General features: G+C 39.8%; 4 protein-coding genes across 13 annotated transcripts; 1 reads left to right on the top strand and 3 right to left on the bottom strand.

Annotated features, from left to right (window-relative positions):
• Positions 1–371: 371 nt before the first annotated feature.
• On the bottom strand, positions 372–3,950 carry dguok (deoxyguanosine kinase). Of its 5 annotated transcripts, none has more exons than XM_056376288.1 (8): positions 3,551–3,950; positions 3,152–3,338; positions 2,893–3,002; positions 2,607–2,806; positions 2,186–2,333; positions 1,860–1,975; positions 1,221–1,320; positions 372–1,009 (listed from the first exon to the last, which is right to left on the bottom strand). In XM_056376288.1, exons 1-8 carry the CDS (start codon positions 3,593–3,595, stop codon positions 983–985), a joined length of 933 nt encoding a protein of 310 aa, XP_056232263.1. In that variant the 5' UTR covers positions 3,596–3,950; the 3' UTR covers positions 372–982. The 5 variants fall into 5 exon arrangements, with proteins under 5 accessions (XP_056232263.1, XP_056232265.1, XP_056232264.1 ...); XM_056376290.1 differs by having other exon boundaries at positions 3,540–3,943; XM_056376289.1 differs by having other exon boundaries at positions 3,421–3,940.
• A 725-nt stretch (positions 3,951–4,675) lies between these two features.
• On the bottom strand, positions 4,676–8,634 carry tcn2 (transcobalamin II). 2 transcript variants are annotated; one of them, XM_056376284.1, is made up of 10 exons: positions 8,497–8,634; positions 8,116–8,186; positions 7,432–7,621; positions 7,141–7,310; positions 6,747–6,899; positions 5,918–6,090; positions 5,626–5,800; positions 5,363–5,543; positions 5,098–5,216; positions 4,676–4,976 (listed from the first exon to the last, which is right to left on the bottom strand). In XM_056376284.1, the coding sequence occupies exons 2-10, from the start codon at positions 8,171–8,173 to the stop codon at positions 4,915–4,917; spliced, it is 1,281 nt and encodes a 426-aa protein (XP_056232259.1). In that variant the 5' UTR covers positions 8,174–8,186; positions 8,497–8,634; the 3' UTR covers positions 4,676–4,914. The 2 variants fall into 2 exon arrangements, with proteins under 2 accessions (XP_056232259.1, XP_056232260.1); XM_056376285.1 differs by having other exon boundaries at positions 8,116–8,183; positions 8,497–8,588.
• A 228-nt stretch (positions 8,635–8,862) lies between these two features.
• Positions 8,863–12,570, top strand: ccdc117 (coiled-coil domain containing 117). 3 transcript variants are annotated; one of them, XM_056376293.1, is made up of 6 exons: positions 8,868–9,257; positions 9,521–9,726; positions 9,868–9,918; positions 10,021–10,293; positions 11,265–11,411; positions 11,587–12,570. In XM_056376293.1, exons 2-6 carry the CDS (start codon positions 9,584–9,586, stop codon positions 11,825–11,827), a joined length of 855 nt encoding a protein of 284 aa, XP_056232268.1. In that variant the 5' UTR covers positions 8,868–9,257; positions 9,521–9,583; the 3' UTR covers positions 11,828–12,570. The 3 variants fall into 3 exon arrangements, with proteins under 3 accessions (XP_056232269.1, XP_056232268.1, XP_056232267.1); XM_056376294.1 differs by having other exon boundaries at positions 8,863–9,726; positions 9,871–9,918; XM_056376292.1 differs by having other exon boundaries at positions 8,870–9,726.
• A 534-nt stretch (positions 12,571–13,104) lies between these two features.
• On the bottom strand, positions 13,105–23,201 carry si:ch211-102c2.8 (putative protein tag-278). 3 transcript variants are annotated; one of them, XM_056376281.1, is made up of 29 exons: positions 23,127–23,201; positions 22,396–22,480; positions 22,192–22,298; positions 22,054–22,108; positions 21,822–21,944; positions 20,980–21,519; positions 20,401–20,484; positions 20,201–20,296; positions 19,844–19,951; positions 19,650–19,731; positions 19,387–19,531; positions 19,168–19,260; positions 18,980–19,092; positions 18,725–18,836; positions 18,483–18,602; positions 18,066–18,179; positions 17,677–17,907; positions 17,382–17,477; positions 17,043–17,144; positions 16,780–16,962; positions 16,552–16,683; positions 16,227–16,459; positions 15,988–16,114; positions 15,828–15,911; positions 15,511–15,722; positions 15,270–15,296; positions 14,992–15,067; positions 14,632–14,838; positions 13,105–13,582 (listed from the first exon to the last, which is right to left on the bottom strand). In XM_056376281.1, the coding sequence occupies exons 2-29, from the start codon at positions 22,469–22,471 to the stop codon at positions 13,517–13,519; spliced, it is 3,744 nt and encodes a 1,247-aa protein (XP_056232256.1). In that variant the 5' UTR covers positions 22,472–22,480; positions 23,127–23,201; the 3' UTR covers positions 13,105–13,516. The 3 variants fall into 3 exon arrangements, with proteins under 3 accessions (XP_056232256.1, XP_056232257.1, XP_056232258.1); XM_056376282.1 differs by lacking the exon at positions 15,270–15,296; XM_056376283.1 differs by lacking the exons at positions 22,054–22,108; positions 22,396–22,480; positions 23,127–23,201 and having other exon boundaries at positions 22,192–22,275.
• Between the last annotated feature and the right edge of the window lie 388 nt (positions 23,202–23,589).

Raw genomic sequence — 23,589 nt, 5'->3', positions numbered from 1 at the left:
TCCTTCCTTCCTCCAGCTGGTCTCAGGCTGAAATGATGCTGTGTGCAGACAGAGCTCCAGACAGGCCCCTTTATAGTGGACAGCTGCCCTTTGATGACCCCTGACCACTCCAGGCATCTCCACAGCCCCTCTGATCATCAGAGCACATCAGAGGGGCAGAAAAAAGACAACATTTAGCCAAGGTCATTGTCCTGTCAAACTGCCTGGCCTTTTATATTCATTATGGAGCCAAATCCTTTTGACATGTAAAAACCCATTAACAAATAACACTTTAAATCCTGTGCAGCCATTAGCACCCTACTGTTTTGTAAAAGTGGCACAAGTAACAGAAAGTTTCACAAATCTTTAAATGGACAAAACATCACAAAACATTTAAAAAAGGAATATACTTTTATTATTGATAAAGAACAAATACAGTACCTACTTGTTTGCCTGTTCCAGTCAGTAAGGAATGTATGAAACAGTATCATGCACAAAAACTGTGTGATGGTCAATAAACCGTGTTTCCATATGGTCACAGTAGCAATAGCACAGATTTAGTGTATAATTTACACAAGCTCTAAAACCACTTAAATAATTGGTGTTTCAATCACTTGGATATGCGAGTTATTGTGTTATGGAGAGAGACAGTTCTTAAGATTTCAAGTGGAATAAACAGTAAAACAAGTACCGTACATTTTATAACTACCCAGTGACTTTCAAAACTAACAAATAAATAAGTAGACAACAAAACCCTGAAAAACAATGTAACAATCTAAAAGTCTTTTTTTTTTTTAAATAAAATTCGTTTACAGACAAAACTCAATGTGTTTCATGTCAGTTATGTAGAGGCAGCTGCTTATCGAATAGAGAAGTCTGTTTACTTATTACTTTACACTTCTTTCACACGCATATGTATTTATATGTCAGTTAACACACTTGACTGAATGAGGTATGACTGCTCTCATCTGTTTCCCACTCTTTATGGCTGATGACTGTCCTCTCACAAAGTATTGAAGAAGGTCTTCACCTGTGTATGAGAAAAGGTACTTAAGGATCACGATGGATCAGAAACATGAAACACATCAAACATCACATCAGAAAGCAAAAATGTTCCAGTGCTATGAGTTCTCATTAAATGAAAAGGCAAGTCATGGCATCTCAAACATTACAGCGACCTCATGTGGTTAACGCTGGCACAGCAGCTGTTGGATGAAAGTGCAATAAAAAAATGCACATACCTTTGTAATAAATTGCTCCCGCACCTCTGGGTCACTCTGGAACTCCACACTGGCATCAAGTTGTAGCACTGGTATCTGCTTTATCTTCTCAAAATGTATTCTGAAAACAGAAAGCCAAGCTGTATTAGACACTTCACCACATTAGCAGCCCACATTAAGACCCAGACCACACACTGTTGACCGTAATTTGTTCACAGCTGAGCAACAAACAGCTGCAAGGAAAGGCATTCAAAATGGTGGATGTCAAACAGGAATCTGAGTCGAGCATCCTGTAATACAATGGCTGTCCCACTGCTGGCCTCACTCATTTCAGTTTTAAAATTCATTTCATTTTAACATTTCATACCAGATTCTGGTGGGATAATTTACAGGTCATAACAGCTAAATATCACATTTGAATTGATTAATTCACTTATATTTAGTGAACATCATCACTGTGTAAAACAGGTATGCATTCACAGGAACCACCTGAGTATAAATGTGCCTAAATAATGACAATCTAGGCGCATTAATGTCTCACTTCAAAGGTTATTTTCAGATGAGTCAAAAAACACATTTCAGTGCTGCACACTGAAAATAATCAAAACAAAAGGGTGTTAACGGGACAAGCAACCCCCATGTGATCTCATTACTACTCACTCAGTGGTCTTCTCAACAAGCCACCTCTCATGTTGAACATGCAGCTTATCCAGATAGTCCAGTTCCACTCCCTTCTCCTCTGCTCTTCCCCGATTCTCCAGACGCTCCATACATTTCTGAGAAATGCACAAAACTGCAATGTCTTTGTACTGTTTTATAATGAAATTGAATAACTGTCAATGATGAAAAGCCACAGTAAGAACTATAAAAAATGGAAACAATGACCACAAGTTAAAATTGTTACAACTGTATGTTTTTTGGATTCAAATTCTTTATTGTCATTGTAAAGCTTTTTAATCAGAACATGAAATAGTTTATGTTCATACCTTTGGTGGGGCTTTGAGGTAGATGATGCCTTCCAGCTCCACCTGGTGTCCAAACTGTTCCACCAGGAAGGAGTGCCAGTTCTGGTAAACTGCCCACTCTGTAGAGTTGATACAACCCAACTCAAACATGTTCAGGGCAAAGATGTATCTGGCAGGACAGAGAATCAAGTTAAATTTTATGCAAGCAAAATAAACATGAATGTATTTGGTTAATGAGTTTAATAATACATGAAGTATATACATCTATTTCATACTTTCCTGATTACTAAAACAAGAATTACTCAGTGACAATGTTTGAATTTAGGGATAGCGGAGTAAGTCTAAAGTATCCAACCTCAGTCTGGTTTAAACAGCTTTTGGAAGGATGACATCAGCACTTCCCACCCCTATGGATTTCACTTTCCTGCCCTGAATTACTCACCTGTCACTGTACACTGAGCGCTCATACACCTGGACAGGTGTTCCCTCTGAGCTGAGCAGGCGAGCTGGAGGAGGCTGCAGTTGAGTTCTCAGCCGGCTCATACACGAATATGTCTGAAATGTGTAAGACCATCGCAGGGGGTCCTGGTACATCATCTGCAGCAGGTTGCTGACTGTTGTCTGGGGGGATGCGCCTGTCCCCTGTCAAACACACAAGCAGAGGTGGTCAACCTGGCCTCTTTTGATTTTAGATGGGAAAAGATATAGAGGTCAGGAAATGTGCCCACCTTTGAGGTCCCACCCTCAATGTTCTGCCAGTGGCTGACAGGTTCTGCCATCACTTCCCAGTCTGGACAGGCTGACTGCAGGAGTCTTGCAAAAGTTGACTTTCCAACAGCTGATATTTGAGATCACATAATCCAAGTCTCTTACATACTAGCAACACTTAGAAGCAACAGATACACAGCCAAGCCACAAAAGTCGGTGTGATTACAATAAGTCTGATGGTTTGTTATATGAACAAGTATGAAATATTCATGATCTTACCGATGTTGCCCTCGATAGAAACTCTCCTCACTCGAGCTTTTCCATCTTGAGTTGACGCTTTACTCGACAGACACCTTGAACAAGAATCGCTGATCTTCTCTCTCTTACTCGCCATAGTACTTAGGTTAGTTGTTGTCTGTGTTATGGTTGTGTTTCTTCCTCGTAAGAAGCTGCCCGGTGTCTTCCACTGTAGAGGAGGCGCATTAAAACTCAATCTTATCAAATCAGTTTGTCTTTTTAATTGGGAAACTCGGTTGAATAGGACGTACCGGTACAGGGAAGCCATTACAATATGCTTTAAGAACAATCACACAGGGATGATCACATTTACTAGCATGTCGCTTGGTGCTTGCTAATGTAAATGAGCAGCTAAGGATATTGACGTTACCGCTGAGTTACCCTCATGGTAGCTAGCTCATCCTCTCCATGATGTAACAGGAACATTCGTTAGGAAATGTTACTGTATTTATAAATAGCGTTATAATAGTTGAATTGCTCATGTAGAGTTCACACTTTTGTGTTTCACATATGTGCTACTAGTTAGTCACATTATTTCTGTAAGTTAGGAGCTGAGAAAGTGTGCACAAAAGCTACAAACAATCTCAAAAAAGTACTTCCGGTACACGTGTGCTTTCCTTTCACAATAAAATCAATATATCAATATCAAAATATCCTGCCTGAACAGAAAATGAACGCCAAACGACAAATGCAGACTTGCTTGTTGTCACACGCTTAACTTAAAGATAGAACGACTATGTTTCGTATAAAGTCGATGGTATAAATACAGAATAGTTTGAGGTGGTGACAGTAGACAGCCGTTTCTTTGATACCCCGGAAGTACTTTAGCTTTGGCCAGATATTTTCCACATGGATCAACAAGGTCAGTTACGTGTTAGTCTATGGAGAGAATAAGATCCAGGGTAGACAAAAGCCTTAAAAAGTTAATTTTTATTTTCACATAATTTAGTGATTTTTTTTTCTTTTTTTCATCACTTCATTATGTGGTTAGTGTATCAAGTTGACCTAAACTCATTGATGAATAATTAAACTTTCACTTTTCACTCATGATTTTCACAAATAAAGAAATTTACTTTGATGTTGCATTGGAGTGACATTTAATGATGCTTGTTGGTGTGTAAGAAGCATTGTTGTTGGCACCATTTACAACCATATTCAACCTCAGCCTTTTAATCCAGCCATCAGAAGTAATTTGTGAATGGCCTTGTCTGTTTGGACACAAGTGATAATGCAGAATAGTTGCTTGTGTAACTTTTTTCCCACCCATGTGATTTTGAAGATATCCACTGTTTCATCTCAAGGATTTGATCTTGCTTTTATGCCACTCAATCACATGAGGATGTCAGCCATAAGAAATAACTAATTTTGACATCAAACAAATGATTAAGTACTGTATATTTGAATTTTTGCTGGCACTAGTTTAGTCTTAAATTACTGCATGGTTGACAATGTCAATTAGCCTAAATTCCATACTATTGATAACCAAGTCAAGTCAAGTCACAAAACTCCAGAAAACGCTTTATTTAAAAACAATCATAAAAAAAGCTTTACAATTTGAATTCTCCAGTTAGAATATTCACAGCATTACTATTCAGTTAGGTCTAAATTACACCTTTAATCAAGTGAAATTCAGTGGAACTACTATGACCATTTATTCACAGATTCACAGACAATTGAAGTATAATCACTGGTTGAAACTACAAGGGTCAGATTCTCCTCAATCACTGTTGCATCAGCAGTGACTCTCAGTAGCTTGTGTTTTTGATGGTGATATTTTGAGCCTCCTTTATCTTGAAATCATTGATACCTGAAGGAGCAAACCAGCATTTTTTTTTTTTAAACAACGTGAAATTAAAAGCAGCAGATGAAAGACATGAAGAGGATGTTCTCTTAGTGAGTCATAGTGTAATATATGTGTGTGTCCTCACCCTGACTGAGTGCATCGCCGTTAGAGGAGAGGTGCCAGTATCTGCGGTCACTCTGTCTGGCCTGCTCTCCATTCACCACACTTAAGAAAGGTCCCCACAGGCTGGACTCCTTCTCAAACCTGCCAAACAGCATCAGATAATACTCAATGTAGGCAATCATATAGGTCTTGTGTCCTGCAAGACCTATATGATTGCCTACATTGAGTATTATATAGGAAAAAGCTATGAAAGTTGAAATGCATAAAGGTACATTATTTGAACTCACGTGAAGCCAACATTTATCCCCTTGAGAAGTTCAAGGGCCTCCAACAGAGAACTGCCCTTTGGCACATCAACAGAGTAAACAGCAGCTGCCCCGCTGGATATCACTACCTCAACCATCAAACTGACATTGCTCTCACTTCGTGAAGCCTCCACATGATCTATGGTCTCCAGCACCAGAGTGTCTGTAGGAAGGCGCACACAATTACAAAAACAGTGACAATACACAACAGTGACCACAGAGGGTAGAAGTAATGGTGCACATACTATCCTCATTGAGACATTCCTTGCTTTTCACTGTCAGGTAGGTTTTCTGCTGGAGAGCTGGCAGGATCTGAGATATGGCCATGGGGTTGTGGTATGTGTTGCTTCTGGCGCCTGTCCTCATGGCCTCCATTGAGGCAGCACACTCTGCAACCTGGCTGCCCATTGCCAATAACGCCTTTAACACAACAAATAAGTACATTTAAGCTGCAAAGATTTTGTTCTGCAAAATTTCATGGAGTGGGAGAGACAATGGGAACTGAACAAAAAAATAAATAAGGAAAAAGATCCTTACCTGAACTGCAAGACCTGTGCTGAACTCATTGCCAATATGGCCATCGGGCCTGCGAGAGGCCAAAAGCTTCTGCTTGATTTTGCTAAGGGCGATGTCCAGCTCAGCGGCATTGTGCACATGAGACCCAGCGTCCTTCACACATTGGAGTGCCATCCCAGCCATGGCATTGGTATCTAAGGGAAAGAAAGTAGGATAAAAATGTGCATATTTGCCAGACAGAAGGAGAGTTTCATTTGAAGCAGGAGAAACTGAGGTGTTACCAAGAAAGACTACAAGATTGCTCATGCATATAAACATGGTGGTGTTCACAGAACTGCAGATAAGCATTACATACACTCTCCCACCCTTCATTCTGGCAGATTTCTGAGGGATGGGCCATGAGAAAAATTAATCTCAGGTAACTTTATGGACTTTACCTGTAAATATGACTCCATATGTACTAAAACAAAACAGGGCTGGTTTTATCTGTCATACTATCTCACTGCGACTGTGTTCCTAGTACAGAGCTGATTTGTATTAGAACTCCAGATGCTAATGTCACCAAGGCTCACAGAGAAAATTCAGGGACCCTCTCTTTTGTGTGTTCATGTCCATAATGTGTGTGTGAAACCTGAAAGAAATGAACCATCTCATGTTTAGGGTATAGTTGATTATCCTAAAATAATTGTAAAAAATTGTGAGAGTTAGGTAAACTACCAAACATCTATAAGATCATTTCTTTATCATTTTTAGCATAAGATTTGAGCTGATGCTTCCCTGCCTCCATATTTCTTGCGCATAATTTTATTTAATATTTATAAAAGAAAACATTAAGGCGAGTTTCACTCACCAGTACTCTCAGAGTTTCCATGTTTGAATTGTTCGTCTTCCACTGCCTTGATGAGTTTGTTGCTGACATGGTTGTTGACCCTGACGCCACTTGCACAAAGAGCAAGCACACCCAGAGAGTACTGGTAATAGTTGGTCAAAGGGCGGTGGCTTACTGTGTAAAGGAGAGATGAAATAGAAGAAACCAAATTACATTGAAACCTGACTTCCCAGTAATGTTCAAGAAATTAAATAGTTGACTAATGAGTCTGACTAATTCCATGAGAGGTGAAGTATAAATGTACAACCAATCTAATGTTTAATTGAGGCATAAACCTACTCAAGAGAAGCCACAGATATAAAGCTACAGCCTTTTTATGAGAACCGTTGCCTCCAAAGGGTCAAATGAAACTTACAGCCAATATGCTCATTTTCATGTCTCATCTGCTTCTTCAGTTGTGTCAGCAGCGCTTCCCTTGTCTCGCTGACGGTGAAGGTGACTGTGTTGAGGTCATAGCAGGAGGACTTCAAAGCCATAGTGTACAACGCCAAGAGGCCAGTCACAGGCTGGCCGTTAGAGAGAGAGCTGAGAAAGACACAGGAGGCGGATGTTCAGATGAGAACATCATGGGAGAAGATCAAATCTGTGTACGAACATAGCATAACATTACTTTGCAGAATTAGTGTATTTGTAAACACTGTATTACTTTTGTATTTCATTGTGCAAATCAGTTTTCAGTTTATTCAGGTGTTCGCTCTCCTTGGCAAGGTTGTGGAAATTAGAAAGTCGCAATGCCAAGTGCACACTGGGATTGGGGACCCCTTCTTGACTCTCCAGAGAGCGAAGCAGGTCCTTATTGAGTGATGTGAGCAGCTCGTTGACAGATCCTTCAGTATCTGGATTAAAATATTTCCAAAGAAAAAATGTTTCTCAGAAATGTTAACTTTTGATATGATAACAGGCATAAAGTACTTCAGTAACACTCGCTTGCTGGCATCAACATGAACCTTGGGAGCATTGCAAAACCAGAAATGCAGCATCAGCAGTCACAAGAGGAAACAAAGACTGTGGAGACTTAAATAATTAAAAGTATTTTATTGCTGTATTCAGCTTCCAAATATCTTAATGTTGCTCTATTTTTTATCCTCAGCACTGAAGAGCAATAAGTTGCCATCATTCTCTGTAATTAGTCAATGAACAAACAATATGAAGGCCATACAATTTCATGAAATAGGTACTTTTTGCGAAATCTGTAAATGTCCAGACCAGTGACTCAGTGTATTTGCAAAGTGTGTTTTTTCCCCAAAGTTGGCTCAGATTTGGCAACAGCAGTCAGGGTTTCGGGTGACTGGTGATGGCTGGATTTAGGCTTTTAAAAAATGTTACATACCACATGGTTTGCTAGAGGCAAAAGCCAGGAGACATACTATTAAGAACGATGACAGCATTCTGGAAAACCTGCTGGATAACACAAACAATAATAAATATATTTGCCGAAAACGGTAAAGTAACAACATAGATAGACAATAAAATCATGAGATCAAAAAACTCTTCTTTGTATGACAGTTTTCGCGTATCTGAGAAAGGCAGGTACACGGATGTTAAACAATACACCTAAAAGCAATAGCAATATCTTTTAGATTAGACACATAACTGTCTATTTAGCGATGTTGGGTAAATATTATAGGGTCGCTATTACAATATTATTACAGCAGTTTAGTATTTTAGCTTGTAAGCTTTTTAAATTCCGCAGCAAACAGCAGTTTGTTACCTCCTCAGAGCGACACTCCAGCAAGAAGAATCAGGGTTGAGTAATGAAACAAGCGGAGACAACAGCTTCTAGTATTTCACAATCACATGACTTGTTATTTGGGATGACAAAGCGACGAATAAAGCTAGAGGGCCCTTTACACCAGCTGTGGGTCAGATCATAAACAGAAAGTTTGAGCTATTAATCTTGAAGTCGTTTATAGTCTTTGATAAGAGCAACACAGTAAAAGTGGGGAGGTGTCTATCTTGTTTTACACATATCATCTTCCGGTCCCTGCTTGCGCCCTGTTGTCGCAACCGATATTTTCAAATTAAGAAAGTAGATCTGGTACTGGCAAAACATCATAACTTAACTAAGTTAACTTTGTGTATTTGTCTAACCGAGTGTTTTACACAAACAAGACTATGTAGACGGTCGTTTGTCCACAGGAACTACAATTCCCACAATTCAACTAAAGTAGCATACGCACTTTCTGGAATCTTGACGCATCTTCTGGCGCGACTCACTTTTTCAGAATAGCTAACTAACGGCAACTTAACCCAACCTACCTTTCAAGCCGACCACACCACTGGGACCGTCAGTTTGGGGGTATTTTTGTTTACAGGTGGTATCGTGGTAATAGGGTTAGTAAGACTTGAGCATGTAGAACCTGTTACTGCTTGCCGATGGGAATATCCTAAGGGACAACAGTGTTAACTGAACGGAGGCAAGCTAGCAAAACATCAACAACAAAAACATCAAGGGGCAGGGCAGCTGCACGGGTCAGTCTCTAACAGGAACTTTATGTTTCTGGTTAGTTATGCAAAGTTGTTATTCAGCACAGGGATGAAGCTGTCATTTTGTATTGCCTTGTCACATTATAAGTAATAGATTTATCGGTAACGTTATATTAACGGTATCACCCAACAGTAGCGTTTAGCTAGCTAGATAACCAGCCAGCTGGCCCCGTGTAAACATATTTATAGATTGTGCGTCATGTAGGTTACATCAGATTATCTGATTGGTATCAATACTGATCTTCCAGATCAGATCCATTTTTAGTGTGACACCGTGTGTCTCTTCAAATCATCTCACCAACTGGACCACCATGCATCACTCTGCTCCCTCGAGTAGTGAACTGGGGTTTCTGCCAGCCATGTATTCATTTTCAGGCCCCACTAGCCTTCCTGAATTTGACCTCGGACCTCCAAGTACGTCTGCCCACCTACAGAGAACGACGGTCTCTAACAAGTACGTCTCTGATGTTGGTTTGGGGGTTGTAAATTCCTTGCATACATTTTCAGCAATACACTGGCAACACTTGATATCTCTTTCCAATCTTAGTCAGACATGCATGTATTATCTGTTTTTACGCATCTGTCTGTCCCACAGCAGCTGGGAGACTAGGTGCCTCAGGAAGCACAGAAGGAGAGTTGATGATGAGTAAGTGAGAGAGGAGCAGAAAAAGCAATCTTACCTAACATCTGACAATGTTTGGAATACTTATGAAGGAGTGTGATGATAAGTATCTTGATGTTTTTTCAGGGGATGCAGTGCCAAAAGGAGGAGGTTAATGGTAGAGGCAGAAGTGGATATTTCAGAGAACTCTAACACTAGCTCTCGTCATGACTGGCCTACAGCAAACAGCTGCCCTCCCCTGTCTGCACAGCAAGCCAGCCCTGCACTTCCACAGCCCTGCCCAGAGCCTCAGCCCCTGACTTTGCCGCATCCCTCCCCTGCCCTGTCCCGACTTGAGACAGAGAGCTCCTGCATGGAGATAGAGGCAGCTCAGAGGAAACTTCAAGAGATTGAAGACAGGTATGCAATATGACGGGTAAGCAAAAACTGCTTGCCAGAATTAGACTTCAGACTTGCAGCTCATTACCATAAGTCCTCACTCCAGCTAACCATCCTGGAATATTTTGTTTATGGGTAAAACAAGTGAGAAACGAAATATCTACATATATATATTGTTACTTGTCCCAGCAATTCTAGACTATTTAGACATCTTGTGTTAATAGAGGTATGTGGCATCACTTTACAAAGTAATCATCACAGTGACTCCGCCAGGTGGCAAACAAAAATTATATCAGTATCTGTTATTTATGCATTTCCATTGAAAGAAAAACACTGCAAATGATTAAGTGCTGTGAATGTGCAATTGAATGCACTAATTTATTCAGAAAGAATTCAGGTATTATTTTTTATTGACAATTCTTTCATTTCATTAAAGCTGAGCAGGTTCACAGGGGGCTGGAGGCTATTCCTGTATGGATTTGGTGAGAAGAGGTTACACCTTTACAGGTCACCAGTCTGTTACAGATCAGAATATCCACTGACGTGGGTTTGATTAGACTCACAAATTCTGCTTCAAAATAGAACCAAGCATATGGCCTCTTTTATGTTTTAAAGGTCTGTTTAGTGTAACAGTGCTTCCCTGGTTATGAACTATATAAATATAGCTGATTGTTCAATACCAAAATAATTTATTGTCTTGCTATATTATTGTTTCAAAGAAATTATATTAAGACATTGTGGGTCAGTTTTCTAATGTCTAATTGAATGAAAGTATTTAAGAAAATGGTTTATTATGAGTTAGTTTTGAAAGAAATACTGTTGGTTCCTAGTGTTACTGTTCTCACCATTTATATCAGCCACATTGGGTTTGTTATACCTCTTACTGGTAGTGATTGGTTTGGGAATTTGTATCACATTAAGATGTGACATGAGTCAACATATACTGTACTCTCTACACCTTTAAGTGAATACTGTGGATTTATGTATCACAGAATAACACTGGAAGATGACGATGAGGATGAGGATCTAGATGTAGAACCAGCCCCAAGAAGGCCAGTGCTGGTGATCTCGGACAGTTTGAAAGAAGGTCTGCAGCGCGGCATCAGCGACATCCTCCCTCACAAAGTAGCCCAGTCTGTGTATGTTCTTTCCTTGTTATTGGACCATTTAATGTTGAATGAAGTAACAAGTGAAGTTATGACATGACTTGAGAACTTAAAGTAACATGAATCGTGTTCTGGAAGGAATCTCTAGACACATTTTTTTCTTCTGAAGGTTATTTTTGTCTCACCTGCTGCCTGCTCATACTTTTAGGAGTCATTCCTGCATGGAGCTGGTGTTGTGGCGGCCACCCGATGACCCCTTCTGTCGGAGGCTAAAGGGCTCATTACAAAAACAGCGTAAACAGACAGTATCTCGGCAACCGCCAACCCCGTGTCCATCTCCCACCCCTCACAGTCATCCGAGCCCCTCCAGTCCACCTGCAGACACACACTCTCCTCTGTACAGCTTTCCTGTGGCCCACAGCTCTGGGGAGGAGGACATGGAAATGTAATAGTGCTAAATGACTTTGAAAGCCATGCCAAAGTAAAAGACTGGACATGTAGTCACACAGAGGACCCAGAACCACTTTAAGTCGGTCAGTTTGGCAAGGCATGTTGGCTTTACATGGATATTGTGCTGTTTTGGACGGTTTGTGCAACACATACAGTATTTTGCTTTACAGTCACTCAATATGTTCTGACTATAATCCTGGGAAACTATTATGTAAAATGCAACAATAACATTGACCGAATTAATTCGTTTTATTCATTTAAATCTCCAAAGTAACTTATGATCTCAAGGCTTTGAAAAGTTCAATAGACAGCCTTACATAACCAGTTTTATATAACTTACAGAATTGGCCTTTGTCCATAGAAACAAGATAATTTATACAGAATTTTGCCAAAGCCTAGTCAACACACTGATGTATTGTAAATATGACTTTGCTCTTTGTGAAACATCAGTGTGCAGTACCTGAATTTTGTACAGTTTTTATGTTGAGCTTCTGTGCATCATTAGCAGGACACTAAACTTTGTTCCTGTGTGCTCACAGCATGGCTTGCAGTTGTACTTGTTGTGGTAGAAACATGATCTTCCTATAGTGTTTAGCAAGTACGCCATCTGCGAGCTTTGAGGAATGGAAATGCACCTTTTTATGATTTGATTGTATTTTCATACATACGTTACCAGAATTGCAGCCAGCCATTAAGTGTTATTACTTTATATTTGTTTTTAAATAAACTCTTAAATTGTCAATGTAAAGATTCTGCATGGCCTCATTGGTTTTCATTGGATTTAGTTTAGCTTTGTTACGGTTTTATCATTACAAGCAGTATAGCATATATACATATTGAAAACAATTAGGTAAGAATGATTTTAACCAACAAACTTAGGTTATTAAATACAATAGCCTTCAATTTGTCACAGAAAATGAAATTATTTACTGTGGCAAATGCAATTGCAAGACTTTATTCATCAGTTAATTTTCCTGAACTCAGACTGATACTGACGATTATGTTTACTTAAATAGGGACATATTTGAATTAGAACTGACAACACCAGTTCCCCAGCCTGCTTAAACGCTTTGGCAACAGATGCTTGACTGACAAACTGAAAATTACTTGCTGCAGGTGTGGAAGCAGTTTTGATTATAGGGAAACATATTTCAAAAATCTCAGTTCCAGTAGATTTTTTACATTAAGATTACACAGTTTCACAAAGTTGATTCAGATGTTTAAAGGTATATTAAATGCTATGACAATTTTCTTAGAAATTACCAGAACCCGATAGAACTTTTTTTTTTTTTATTGTACAATTAAGTAATGTGTAACATTCATGATCACATGTGGGATTTCCACAGAGACCTGTCAGCTTTATGAGGTTATTTGACATAACTCACATGATGATCAGTCTCCAGTGAAATGTCAGTTCATCACTTATTCACAGTTCACTGTAACTTTAAGCCATAAAACTTGAGTGCCTTAACACAAAGGAATGTGAACTTGATGACCAGATCTTCAGTTGTGTCATTTGTCACTGTGACCTGCTTGTTAATCTGCCATCTGAAGCACATGTGACAGTAAATGATTCAACTCCATGGTATGCAAAAAGAGCTCGCTTGAGACTCAGGTATAAGAATGTTATATCACTGGTGGTCATTCAGACACACACATACACACACACAGAATAAGGCTCCATTTCCTCAACTTGATACTGTCCTGATTGCTGACTGGGTCTGAATCCCAGCACTGTCTTGACCTTCAGTGATCTGTGAAGCAGACATTGATATTACTTGATATTGTGAAGTCAAGCACAGAAATAATAGTCAAACGTTGGTGATGCTGCTACATTTACAGGAGTATTTTCCTTCTCTTTAACAGTTTTAGAAATAATTTGAGCATTTCAAATCAGATCTACAAGTGCTGTGCCTTTCTGTGAGTGAAAGTGAAAGTAGGCAGTTTGTGACGAGGCTTCTTGTTTCCTCTGGTGCTTCTACAAGACAGTGCTAGTTGTCATTTATAAATTTAAAACGTGCAGTACAATAAATGCAGTATGTAATGCTTTATCCATTAATTACATAATCCTTGTGAATGTGAGTGCAGTGCATCAGCATCCTACAATGAAAATATCCTTAACAAATACCCTGATTTTATTTGCTGCCCTGTGTGAAGCATTCTGTAACTTAAGTTATGAAAAGTGCTATCGTCATTATTATTATTATTATAATCATTGTAATTATTATTACACATCTTAGATAATTAAAAACCTAAAAAAAAAAAAAAAAAATAGCTCACCTGGCCTTAAGGTAGATTACAAGTACTGTTTGCAGTATGCTTGTTGTTTAGTAATGCTGTAAATGGTGATACTGGTTAAGTAAATAATCAACAGCCATCTTTAAACAGTAGGTTCTCCGCAAGGCCAGATCTATATTGGATAGCACAAATCACCCTTTTCACCCTGAGTTTGTATCCCTTCCCTCAGGCTGTAGATTTAGAGTTCCCCAGTTCAGGAGTAATAGATCTAAAAACTCATTAATCTCGTGTGAAATAACCCTGCTAAATTTGCATAAGTTAATTGTCACTTTATAGTGTGTTGTGTTTTTAGTGTCTGTTGTTCTTATTGCAATCTGTGTTTTTATAGTGTTTGGTGTTTTTTATAGTGTTGTGTTTTATTGAAATGTGTGTATTGTTGCACTTAAGTTCTTTCTTATCTATTTTTTATCTGACTGCAATTCAAGTTTCCCACTTGGGATAATAAAATGAAATCTGAAACTGAATCTGTATCAATAGTAATCTGCTATTAAAAGAATTTACTCACTGTTTTAAGGTAGGATCCTGACAAATCTACAGGGACTGTATCTGGAGGAGATGAGCTCCAGGTAAAGGCCTGGTTTTCTAGACGGAGCTGCTTCACTCTGCTCTGGAGATAACGTAGAAGCTTAAATGAAGCCACGTCAGAGGGGCTGTGGGAAGCAGCAGAGTCCACCACATGGAGGAAGGGAGAGCAAACTGAATTCTGAGTTTCCTGATGGGAGGGAGACACCAGCAAAGATAGAAGATGTTTTTTTTTTTCAATAAACAAATGAACACTATGTATCTACAGTATAAGGTATGTACAAGGCACTTAATGTGTAAGAGCTTGATGTTAATGCTCACACAGGAGCAGTAAAACATTTACCTTTGCACTAAGCGTCATCTCTCCTTCAGGCCTCTCAGACTTTCTCTGTCTCTCCCCTTGAGTCTTTGACATTTTTCTGGAAAACAAACCAACAATCCTACATTTGAAAGGTTCATAGGTGTGAATAATTACTGCATGAACTATACATGTATAGTTAATGTTACATCTATGGTTTAAACAGCATATCACAGTGAGTTGAAGTGAGATCATGCATGAGATCAAGGACAGACAACTGGTTAGTATGTCATCTATGTTTCACAGGCACAGAAACCAGTTACCTGCCCCTTAACAACTTTGTCTTGCACCTATGGGATGGAAAAATGAAACAAAACTTAACAGTAGAACAACAGAAGAATAGTGTGTGATTTCTATTATGTGGACCAATAAGATTCTGAATGCCATAATGAAGAAAAGGGCAAGTATGGAAAATGATTGCTTCATACTTAAAAAGGACAGAAAATTATGAGGCTGCATTTTGACTTAGTTTGGAGGATGTAGATTTCATGTTTAGTACGCTACCTTTCCAGCTCAGCTGTCAGCTCTTCTTCAAACTTGCATGCCAGACGAGCTGCAGTCTGTTCCTTCCACTGACCCATGCTCCTCTGAACCTGCCTCAGCTCCAAGTCTTTGGCCTTCAGCTGTTTGCGGAGAGATACTGCTACTCCTCCTCCCTCAGATCCTCCATCACTCACATGAGCCCTGTTCAGACTCGTCAACTCCTCAATGTGCTCCTGCATGAATATCATGGGGGCACAACAGTTCTGTAATGCTGAAACTGTTGTGTTTTTTTATCCTTTTGCATACACATGAACTTTATGAAGAGTGTGAGCTCATACCTGAATGAGACGCTCCTTAAGGGAGTCCAAGGCTTGATCTCTCTCCATCCTCAGCTGTTGCCTCTGGATGATAATTTCTCGCTCCTGAAAACATATGAACATCTAATGCCCTGTATTTGCAATCACCAGGTACTATGCAGTATGTTGATTCCACACAGACCTTGTCCTTTCTCAGCTTCTCAGTGTTTTTTTTCTGGGAATCAAGCTCCTGGTGTAGATGGCTGATCAAGTGCTCCAGCTGTTTTCTTAGTGCTCTCAGATTTGTTACAGCTTCGGCCACTGTAGAACTGCACAATACACAGGGACAGAATCATAAGCTAATCATCAAACACACTGTGTTGCCTACAAAGTATCCACTTCTTTCTAGATATGGACATAAGCCAGAACAGGACATTATACCTGGCAGGTAGCTGCACAGCATTTTGTTTGGCTCCACTCTGTTCCACTAAGAGGTGTAGATGCTGGCACTCTGCTCCCAGGTCCTGGGCCCAGTGCCTGAGCTGCTGGTCCAGCTCCGCTGTGATTTGGTCATGGCTGCTCTCCCTTTCTTGTAGCATCACTCGGAGCCTGTCAGCCTCTTTCTCTGCCAGATGAACAGCCTGTTCAAGCCACAGCACTGTCCTTTGACTCTCCTGCGACCACAGGCCACACCATGTCAGCTTTTCTATAACAGCATTCCTCTTTATGTGCCTACAAATGATCACTCTCTGTGGTTTTCTTGTACCTGTGCCACCTGTTTCTTCAACCTCTGCAGCTCAGCCTGGTGCTCCTCTTTTAGTGATTTGCAAATAACAGCCAGAAAAGAATCCTGCTCTCTCTGCTTTGCACAACTTTCATTCTCCAACTCCTGCACTCTCTCCAGATAAAAGGAAAATCAAGCAAAGACATTGAAAATGTATTCAGATTTATCTATGATGGTAATATTATATACCATGGCTGCAAGTCGCCTTACTGTTTTTAGTTCCAAAACTTTATGTTGAAGAGCTTGTGCTTTACTCTTTTCTTGCTGCATCTCAATCCTCATGCTCTCCAGGCTCTTTTTGTTCTGCTCTTCCAGTATCCCACAGTGCATCTGTACAGCTTCCACTTTTTCTGCCTCCCACTTCCTCCTCTTCGCCTCTATTGTTTCCTGCACCTGAATGGGAGCATATTGTGTATATCATGCAATCGTGTTAAAATAGATGTCATATTTTAGTCAGAGGACCATCAGAATACCTTTTCAGAGGCTTCTACATGCAGCTCCTCTTCACGGTTCTTTGCCTCCTCCCTCCGCTTCTCAAGAGATTTCCTTAGCATCTTTGCTTCTTCGTCTTTTAACTGCAAGAACAGGAGAAGATCACATCTTTAAAAGTAACCCAGTAGAATGTTTTTACTCACAGTATCTTTAATGTATAGCAATAAAGATGCCACGAGAACAACATGTGCCATCTAAACTTAACATACAATACATGCATTCATAGCAGTGCAAGATACTTTGGATAAAAGAGTTCACCAAACATTTTGTATTGAGGTATTGTAGTGCTGGATTTTAGATGTTCAGTGTGACACACTGACCTGAATTGAACTTTGCATGGACTCAATGCATCGTGTGAGAGCCAGAGTCTGTTCTTTCAAAGCACTTGCTTCCTCCTCTTCAGCCTGCTGATTAACCTGAAGAGGAATTAGACGAGTCAGTATTTTAAATTCTCAGTTTAATTTTTCACCTTTTGGATTTGCTGCTCATCTGCCAAAGCCAACTCTTTTTTCTGTTGATTTAATGCTGAGTCCTGAAACACAGACAGAGTAACCCTAATAACATTATGATATATTAGAAAAACCTCAGAAAGCCTCAGTCTTCCTCAGCACTTACCGTCATTCTCTGGGTTTGTTCCTGGGCTTCCTTCAGTGCTGTGTAGTGCTGGATTTTCAAGTGTTGCAGCTCCACCTTCAGTCCATCTCGTTCTGCTTGTAAGGCCCTACATTGTTCCTGGGAATCTAGCAGTTGCTGCTCCCTCTGGGCCAACATCTTCTCCAGAGTACCCACCCTGATCTTACATTCTCCCAGTTCAACCTGCAGCTTGTTTACTTGAACTTCTAATGCCTTAGAGTAAGAGAGATAGCAATAGTAGGGATAGTTAGAAGAGAATAAGAAATACAGAAAAGTGGATGCTAACATTGTGCCATTTGCTTGACAGATTAAAATGTGATTATCATTTTTTAAATCAAAATAGAAATTAGCATAATGATAGAAGGGGCCACCTCAATTTCCTCTTTTTTCTGGGTCTGTTTCTTCTCAAGACTGGCACACCGACTCCTCAGTGAGCTCTCTGCCTCTGTGGCCCTCTGGAGTTCCTCACAAGTCTCCTCTAAATTCTGCTCCAGTTTCATAGATGAGCACATATCCAAAGATATTTTAGAACAAGGCGACTAAATCTGCCTCACACTAAAACAAATACCTTCTCCCTGTAAAATATGGTCATTCACATCCAAACACTAACTATAGAAAACAGCACAACTAAAATGACACACAACATAGTCTTTTATTAAATTTGGGTGTTGCTGTTTATCTTACAATGTAAACAGTGCTGTATTTACTTCAAAAATATTAATGTTGCTATGGTTTATAATTGTGATTATAGTTTTACCTATATATATAAATAGACCTTAATACTGTACCTCTTGCACAGACTCCAGCTTCTCTCTTGCACGTCGCTGTTCAGCAAACAATTCTGTTTTTGCATTATCCAGCTGTCTTTCCATCTCCTCCCTTTCCAGCAGTGACATGATGACGCTGTTCTGTTTGTGAAACAGAGAAACAACAGTTTGTTTTAAGAACAAACCTGACATATTAAAACATGTGAATGACTGAGCAAAACCAAGAATTGAAAGACATATTGCTTTGAGTCAGGTTTCATTACCCTCTCCTTCACACTCTTTCTATGTTGACTCAGAGTTGCAAGTTCTTCTTCCATGTCCCTTATCTCATGGAGACAGGACTCTCTTTGCTTCTGCAGCTTCTCCAGCTGGCAACTACAACATGTTCATTGTTGTGTTACTCCTCAACACAACTATCTTTCACGAAGACCAATATTATGTTGAGGCAGTTTTATGTTAACAATGCCGATGCATACGGCTCTGCATATTACAATTAGTAGGATACAATGTTAGGATACCTAATAGAGTCCCTCTCCACTCTGCTGTCACTCAGAACAGACTCCAGAGTCCGCTTCTCCTTCTCCATCTGTGCTGTCTCTGCAGTCAGTTGCTCCAATTCCTTCAAGGCATGCTGGGGCATAAAGCATAAACTGTGAGTATTAGTGAGAATTTTATACAGTTTTCTATTGATTATGCTGCATGTTACCTTTCTTCTCTTTTGAAGTTCAGAGAGGCAGAATTCAACATCTTTTAACTGAGTCCTCTTCAACCTTAGTGTCTCCTCCTCTTTCTCACATTTCTAAACCACATACACAAACTTACTTATACACCACTTAAGTGAAGTCTCATCCATATATCACAGAAACTGAGATAAAAATATTTCTCTAACTAACTTATTAAGATATACTTGGAGATTAATTCTTACTTGCTGAATGTTAGTGAGTCGTTCTTTCATCTTTGCCCAATCTGACTGCATCTTCTCTGATGTCCTCTTAGATCTGCACCTCCCACTCCAGTGGTTAATTTCCTCATCTGTGTCCTTGTCTTTGTCACCCAAAGAACACACAAGTCTGAAAGATACAAAAAGGCACAGTCTGATATATATTTTCCTTTCATTTTTAAAAATGAATATAAGACTGCATAGAAAAATACATAATAAGTTTTAAAATGTTGTTCCATTTGGTTTACCTGTAAGTCTCTCTCTTTTTACGCTGAGCTGTACAAACAGAAGGACTTCTTTTTTGCACACTTCCATAAGAGGATCTGTGGACTTTGCGAACAAAAAAGACAAATTCTTTTGAAGAAAATGGATTAAATTGTTCTTATGTCACTGTGGATAAAAGACTATACAGCCTGATCTATAAAGTCTGATTGTGTGTCACCTGATATGGATTGAGGTTCACTTTCTTCCTGGGTGGGTGTGTCATAGTCACTCTGGTTGGTAAAGTAATCATCTGTGCCGGTGACGGACTGAATGAGAGAGCGCCATCCTGCGAGGGGGGGCATTGATGATGTTAACTACAATTTCATACATATTTTTTTAATACTCATGTTACTAGTATTTTCTTCATGTAAGAGATAGTTTCCAAGCATTTCTTGATTTTTATTTCATTTTTTAGTTTGTGCCGTTAACTCACTGTACAAATGGCTGTATTTCATATGGTGATATTTGATATAAAGTATGTTTTGTGATTTTAAAATGGAACTTATTTTCCTCCACATTTTCTGCAGTCTCTTACCTGGCCGCCTGTGAATGTGCTGTCTGACTTGCTCTGTGCAGACCGAGTCAATGTCACTCGCAATGGACACAGTGTCAAAGCTCCTCACAGGTACTCCTATAAAAGAACAAGCAGCCTACAGTCACTGTTTGCAGTGAACAGATGTCCAAGAGGATTAGTTAGACTGTGCATGCAGATGCAGTGTAATCTGTGTGTGGTACCTGCCAAGCACCTGGCCTGAGGAGAACAGCTGTTGTTGTATTGTAGGTTTTCATGTCCTGTTACAATCTCAGTTTTGTGAGAGACTGAAAGGGAAGTGAAAAGGTGCAACAGGGCTGTAATGGGATCAAGAATAAGAGTCTAGAGCCAAACTAGCAGACCTCAAAGGCAACATTAGCTGCAAAAGTGCTGGAATAAACAATATACTGGTACATACAGTATATGTATAAACAATATACAAAGTGCACAGTAATTTTCTATTGTCTATTTTTTTGAGACACCTGACATGCCTTTTGTTCTAAAAGACAAGTCAGAGTTTATAACGTCAGTGGGAATAATCCCTGGAGCATGAATATCAGTACCAGTTTAACAGCAACCTGTCAAGTAATTTTGCAGTTAACCTGCTCTGGATCAAAGTGTTGGACACACAGATGGACAGACAGATGGGTGGACGTACCAGCACACAGATGGATAATTTTCATCTTAATCCTCATGTGTTAAAACTAACATCATTAATGAAAATTTGGAGCATGTTTGATGGCTCTTTTTTCTCTCCCAAAGAGATGTAGTGTTGTACTTACTGCTGCTATCATCAACAATCGCCTGTAGTGCTTTGTCACTAATATGCAATATATTTACTCCAAAATCTCCAGAAAGACATTTCTCCAGTTCCTTTCGTTGATCTGGCTTGTTTGACTGGGAGCAGTGAGCTGTCACAGTGTATTTACTGCTTTTCCCAGGAGTTGCCGATCCTCCTCCTTTGACGTTAAGAACACTTTGACCTCTTTGATCACTCTGGCAAATGTCACTGTTGGAAATCTCTGCCCCATCAGCCTCTTCTTCTTTGTCTAGATGTTGCATATTACTCTCTGGCAATGCCAATTCCACCATCTCCTCTCTGAAACATCTGACAAAGTCCTCAGTGCAGATACTGTCTGAAGGAGGGTGTGTTTCTCCTGCCATCGTATCCCCCTTACAGGTGTCTCCAAGAAGCCTCTCAAGTCTCCAGACGACCTGCTCCCTCCGCGACTCCATTTCCTCTTTGTCTCTTGTCCTTCTGTCTAACCTCTTTTTATTTTCCTGATGAGTGTCAGGACCTCCCCAGCAGTCTGCACTCCTCTCTGGAGTAGAACAGTGGAGAGATGCGTTGTTTGTGTGAAATTAAAAATTAAAAACACTTTGATATAAACAAATATTACCCAGTTAAGACACCCGGTTTACTCTAATATTAAGTATGTTACTGAAGCATTCATACATTTTACCCATTTCATGTTTTGTTTTTTTGAAGCACAAACATTATCTTGAAAAAAAAACCTAGTGACCAGCAGTTCTGTCAGTTGTTTACCTACAACCTTTTGAGAAAAATTTGGCTTAAAAACAGTAAGAAATCATATTTTTTCCTGTAATGTTATTGAAATATTACCCGATGTTTGCTCCATCATCGGAGTGTGTATCAAGTCAAGGCAAGACATGGGAGTGTCATTTGTTTGAGTTGTACTACCAAGGCCTGTGTCTTTGCTCAGAGACTGACTCCACTTCAGAGGAGCTAGAAAAAAAAACCAACAACACAGATTATCACCTTATATTTATTATATATATATGAATGGGAAAGTGTGTCCAAACTTTTGACTGGTGTGTACATATACATTTATCACCTGCATCGCTGCAGTTTTGCTTTCTGAAAATTTCCTGATGTTTCTGGGGCTGGACCTGTATTAATCACATTACTGCTTAAAAAATATTTTCCGATTACACATGCATAAATACAGACAAGCAGAGAGAAAATTGCATACCTGCAGCTGACCAAGCTCTGCATCGATGGCATCTAGGAGGAGGTCACAGTGGTCCAGTTTGAGAAGCTGAGGGTCCAGTCTAAACACACTCCTGTTGTCATTTAGATCTGCGAGGTCAGACAAAAGGTTTAACAATAGTGAGTGCTCACAAGAGAGTGAAATATATGTATATCATATTTATGTACTGCTGATAAAACCACAGACCAGTGTGTAGAAGCTCATCAGTGTCCTCTGCGTCTCTCTCATCTCTCTCTGCTTGGCCATGGCCTCTGTCTGCCATGTCCTATTGCTGCAGACAAGTATGCAGAAACTCAGCAATACCATACAGACACAACGTCCACAGTATCTACCAGTGGTGAGGTGGGGGTTTATGTTGCTCAGTTGTCCAGGAAACCAAGACAATTTAGCTTGTTAGCTGGCCACACTGACTTCTTTTCACTAGGAAGACTATAAATTCCTGTAGCTTGTCTTTCCCAATCCCCAAAATGAATATCAAGTACAAGGGGTGTGCAGCTTAAATCCACTGTAGAAGGATTTTTTCACTCTGTCATGGCTAACGTTCATTTTGTTAACATTGTGCTGTTAAACTGTATTGTGTTATATTGACGTGTTTATATTATTTTGCCCCCCATTTATATCGAGGTTAGTTTAGCTAACATTAGCCATGACTGAAATGCCTGAAAACAATTGTAAGTAGTAAGCCGTCCTTCGCCGAGGCTACTCAGAATAATCTTCACAGTAATAAGCCGTTATCATTAGTGGATTTTAAAGCTGTTCACAGCAAAGTTACAACACTAACATGAAGACTGACCGAAAACACACGGTTAACCTAACTAAATCCTGCTCTCATTTACAGGTCGGTAGGTTATCTGAAAACAAAACATTATCACTTTAGAAATCTCTATATCATTCCACTTCAAACATCCATAACTTACTTTGAGGGAACAAACGCAGAGACTTTAAATCGATGCTGAGCTCGACTCCTCAGAGCTGAAGCACACAGCTGCTGCACTGAGTCCTGATTGACAGGCGCTTCACTTGGTTGCCCTGGAAACGTTCAAACAGCTCGGGACCCCACACAGGAGAGGTGAGCGTCAGGTGGAGGCGCACTGCCGCAAGTTTAGCGCCCAAAAAGGCGCCTATGATTTTAGACTGTAGTAAAGAGTCCATATGCCCCCGAATACAGTCGCAGCCCTCTGTAGACATCACATCCATGGTCACACACTGACCAGTAACCAAAAGAGGGGCAGTAAAATTGTCTAAATAATTGTATTTTCTTTACATACTCTCAGATTGCAGTTTATTGGATTCATCAAGATACAATTAGTATAGCCTAATCCTGTAATAAACCCTCCCTCCATTAGGGTTATAATGTTCACCATCCCAAATTGTCCACCC

The sequence above is a fragment of the Seriola aureovittata genome, chromosome 5, assembly GCF_021018895.1.
Source record: "Seriola aureovittata isolate HTS-2021-v1 ecotype China chromosome 5, ASM2101889v1, whole genome shotgun sequence".
Lineage (NCBI taxonomy): Eukaryota > Metazoa > Chordata > Actinopteri > Carangiformes > Carangidae > Seriola > Seriola aureovittata.
This window is presented reverse-complemented; position numbering and strand designations above follow the sequence as displayed.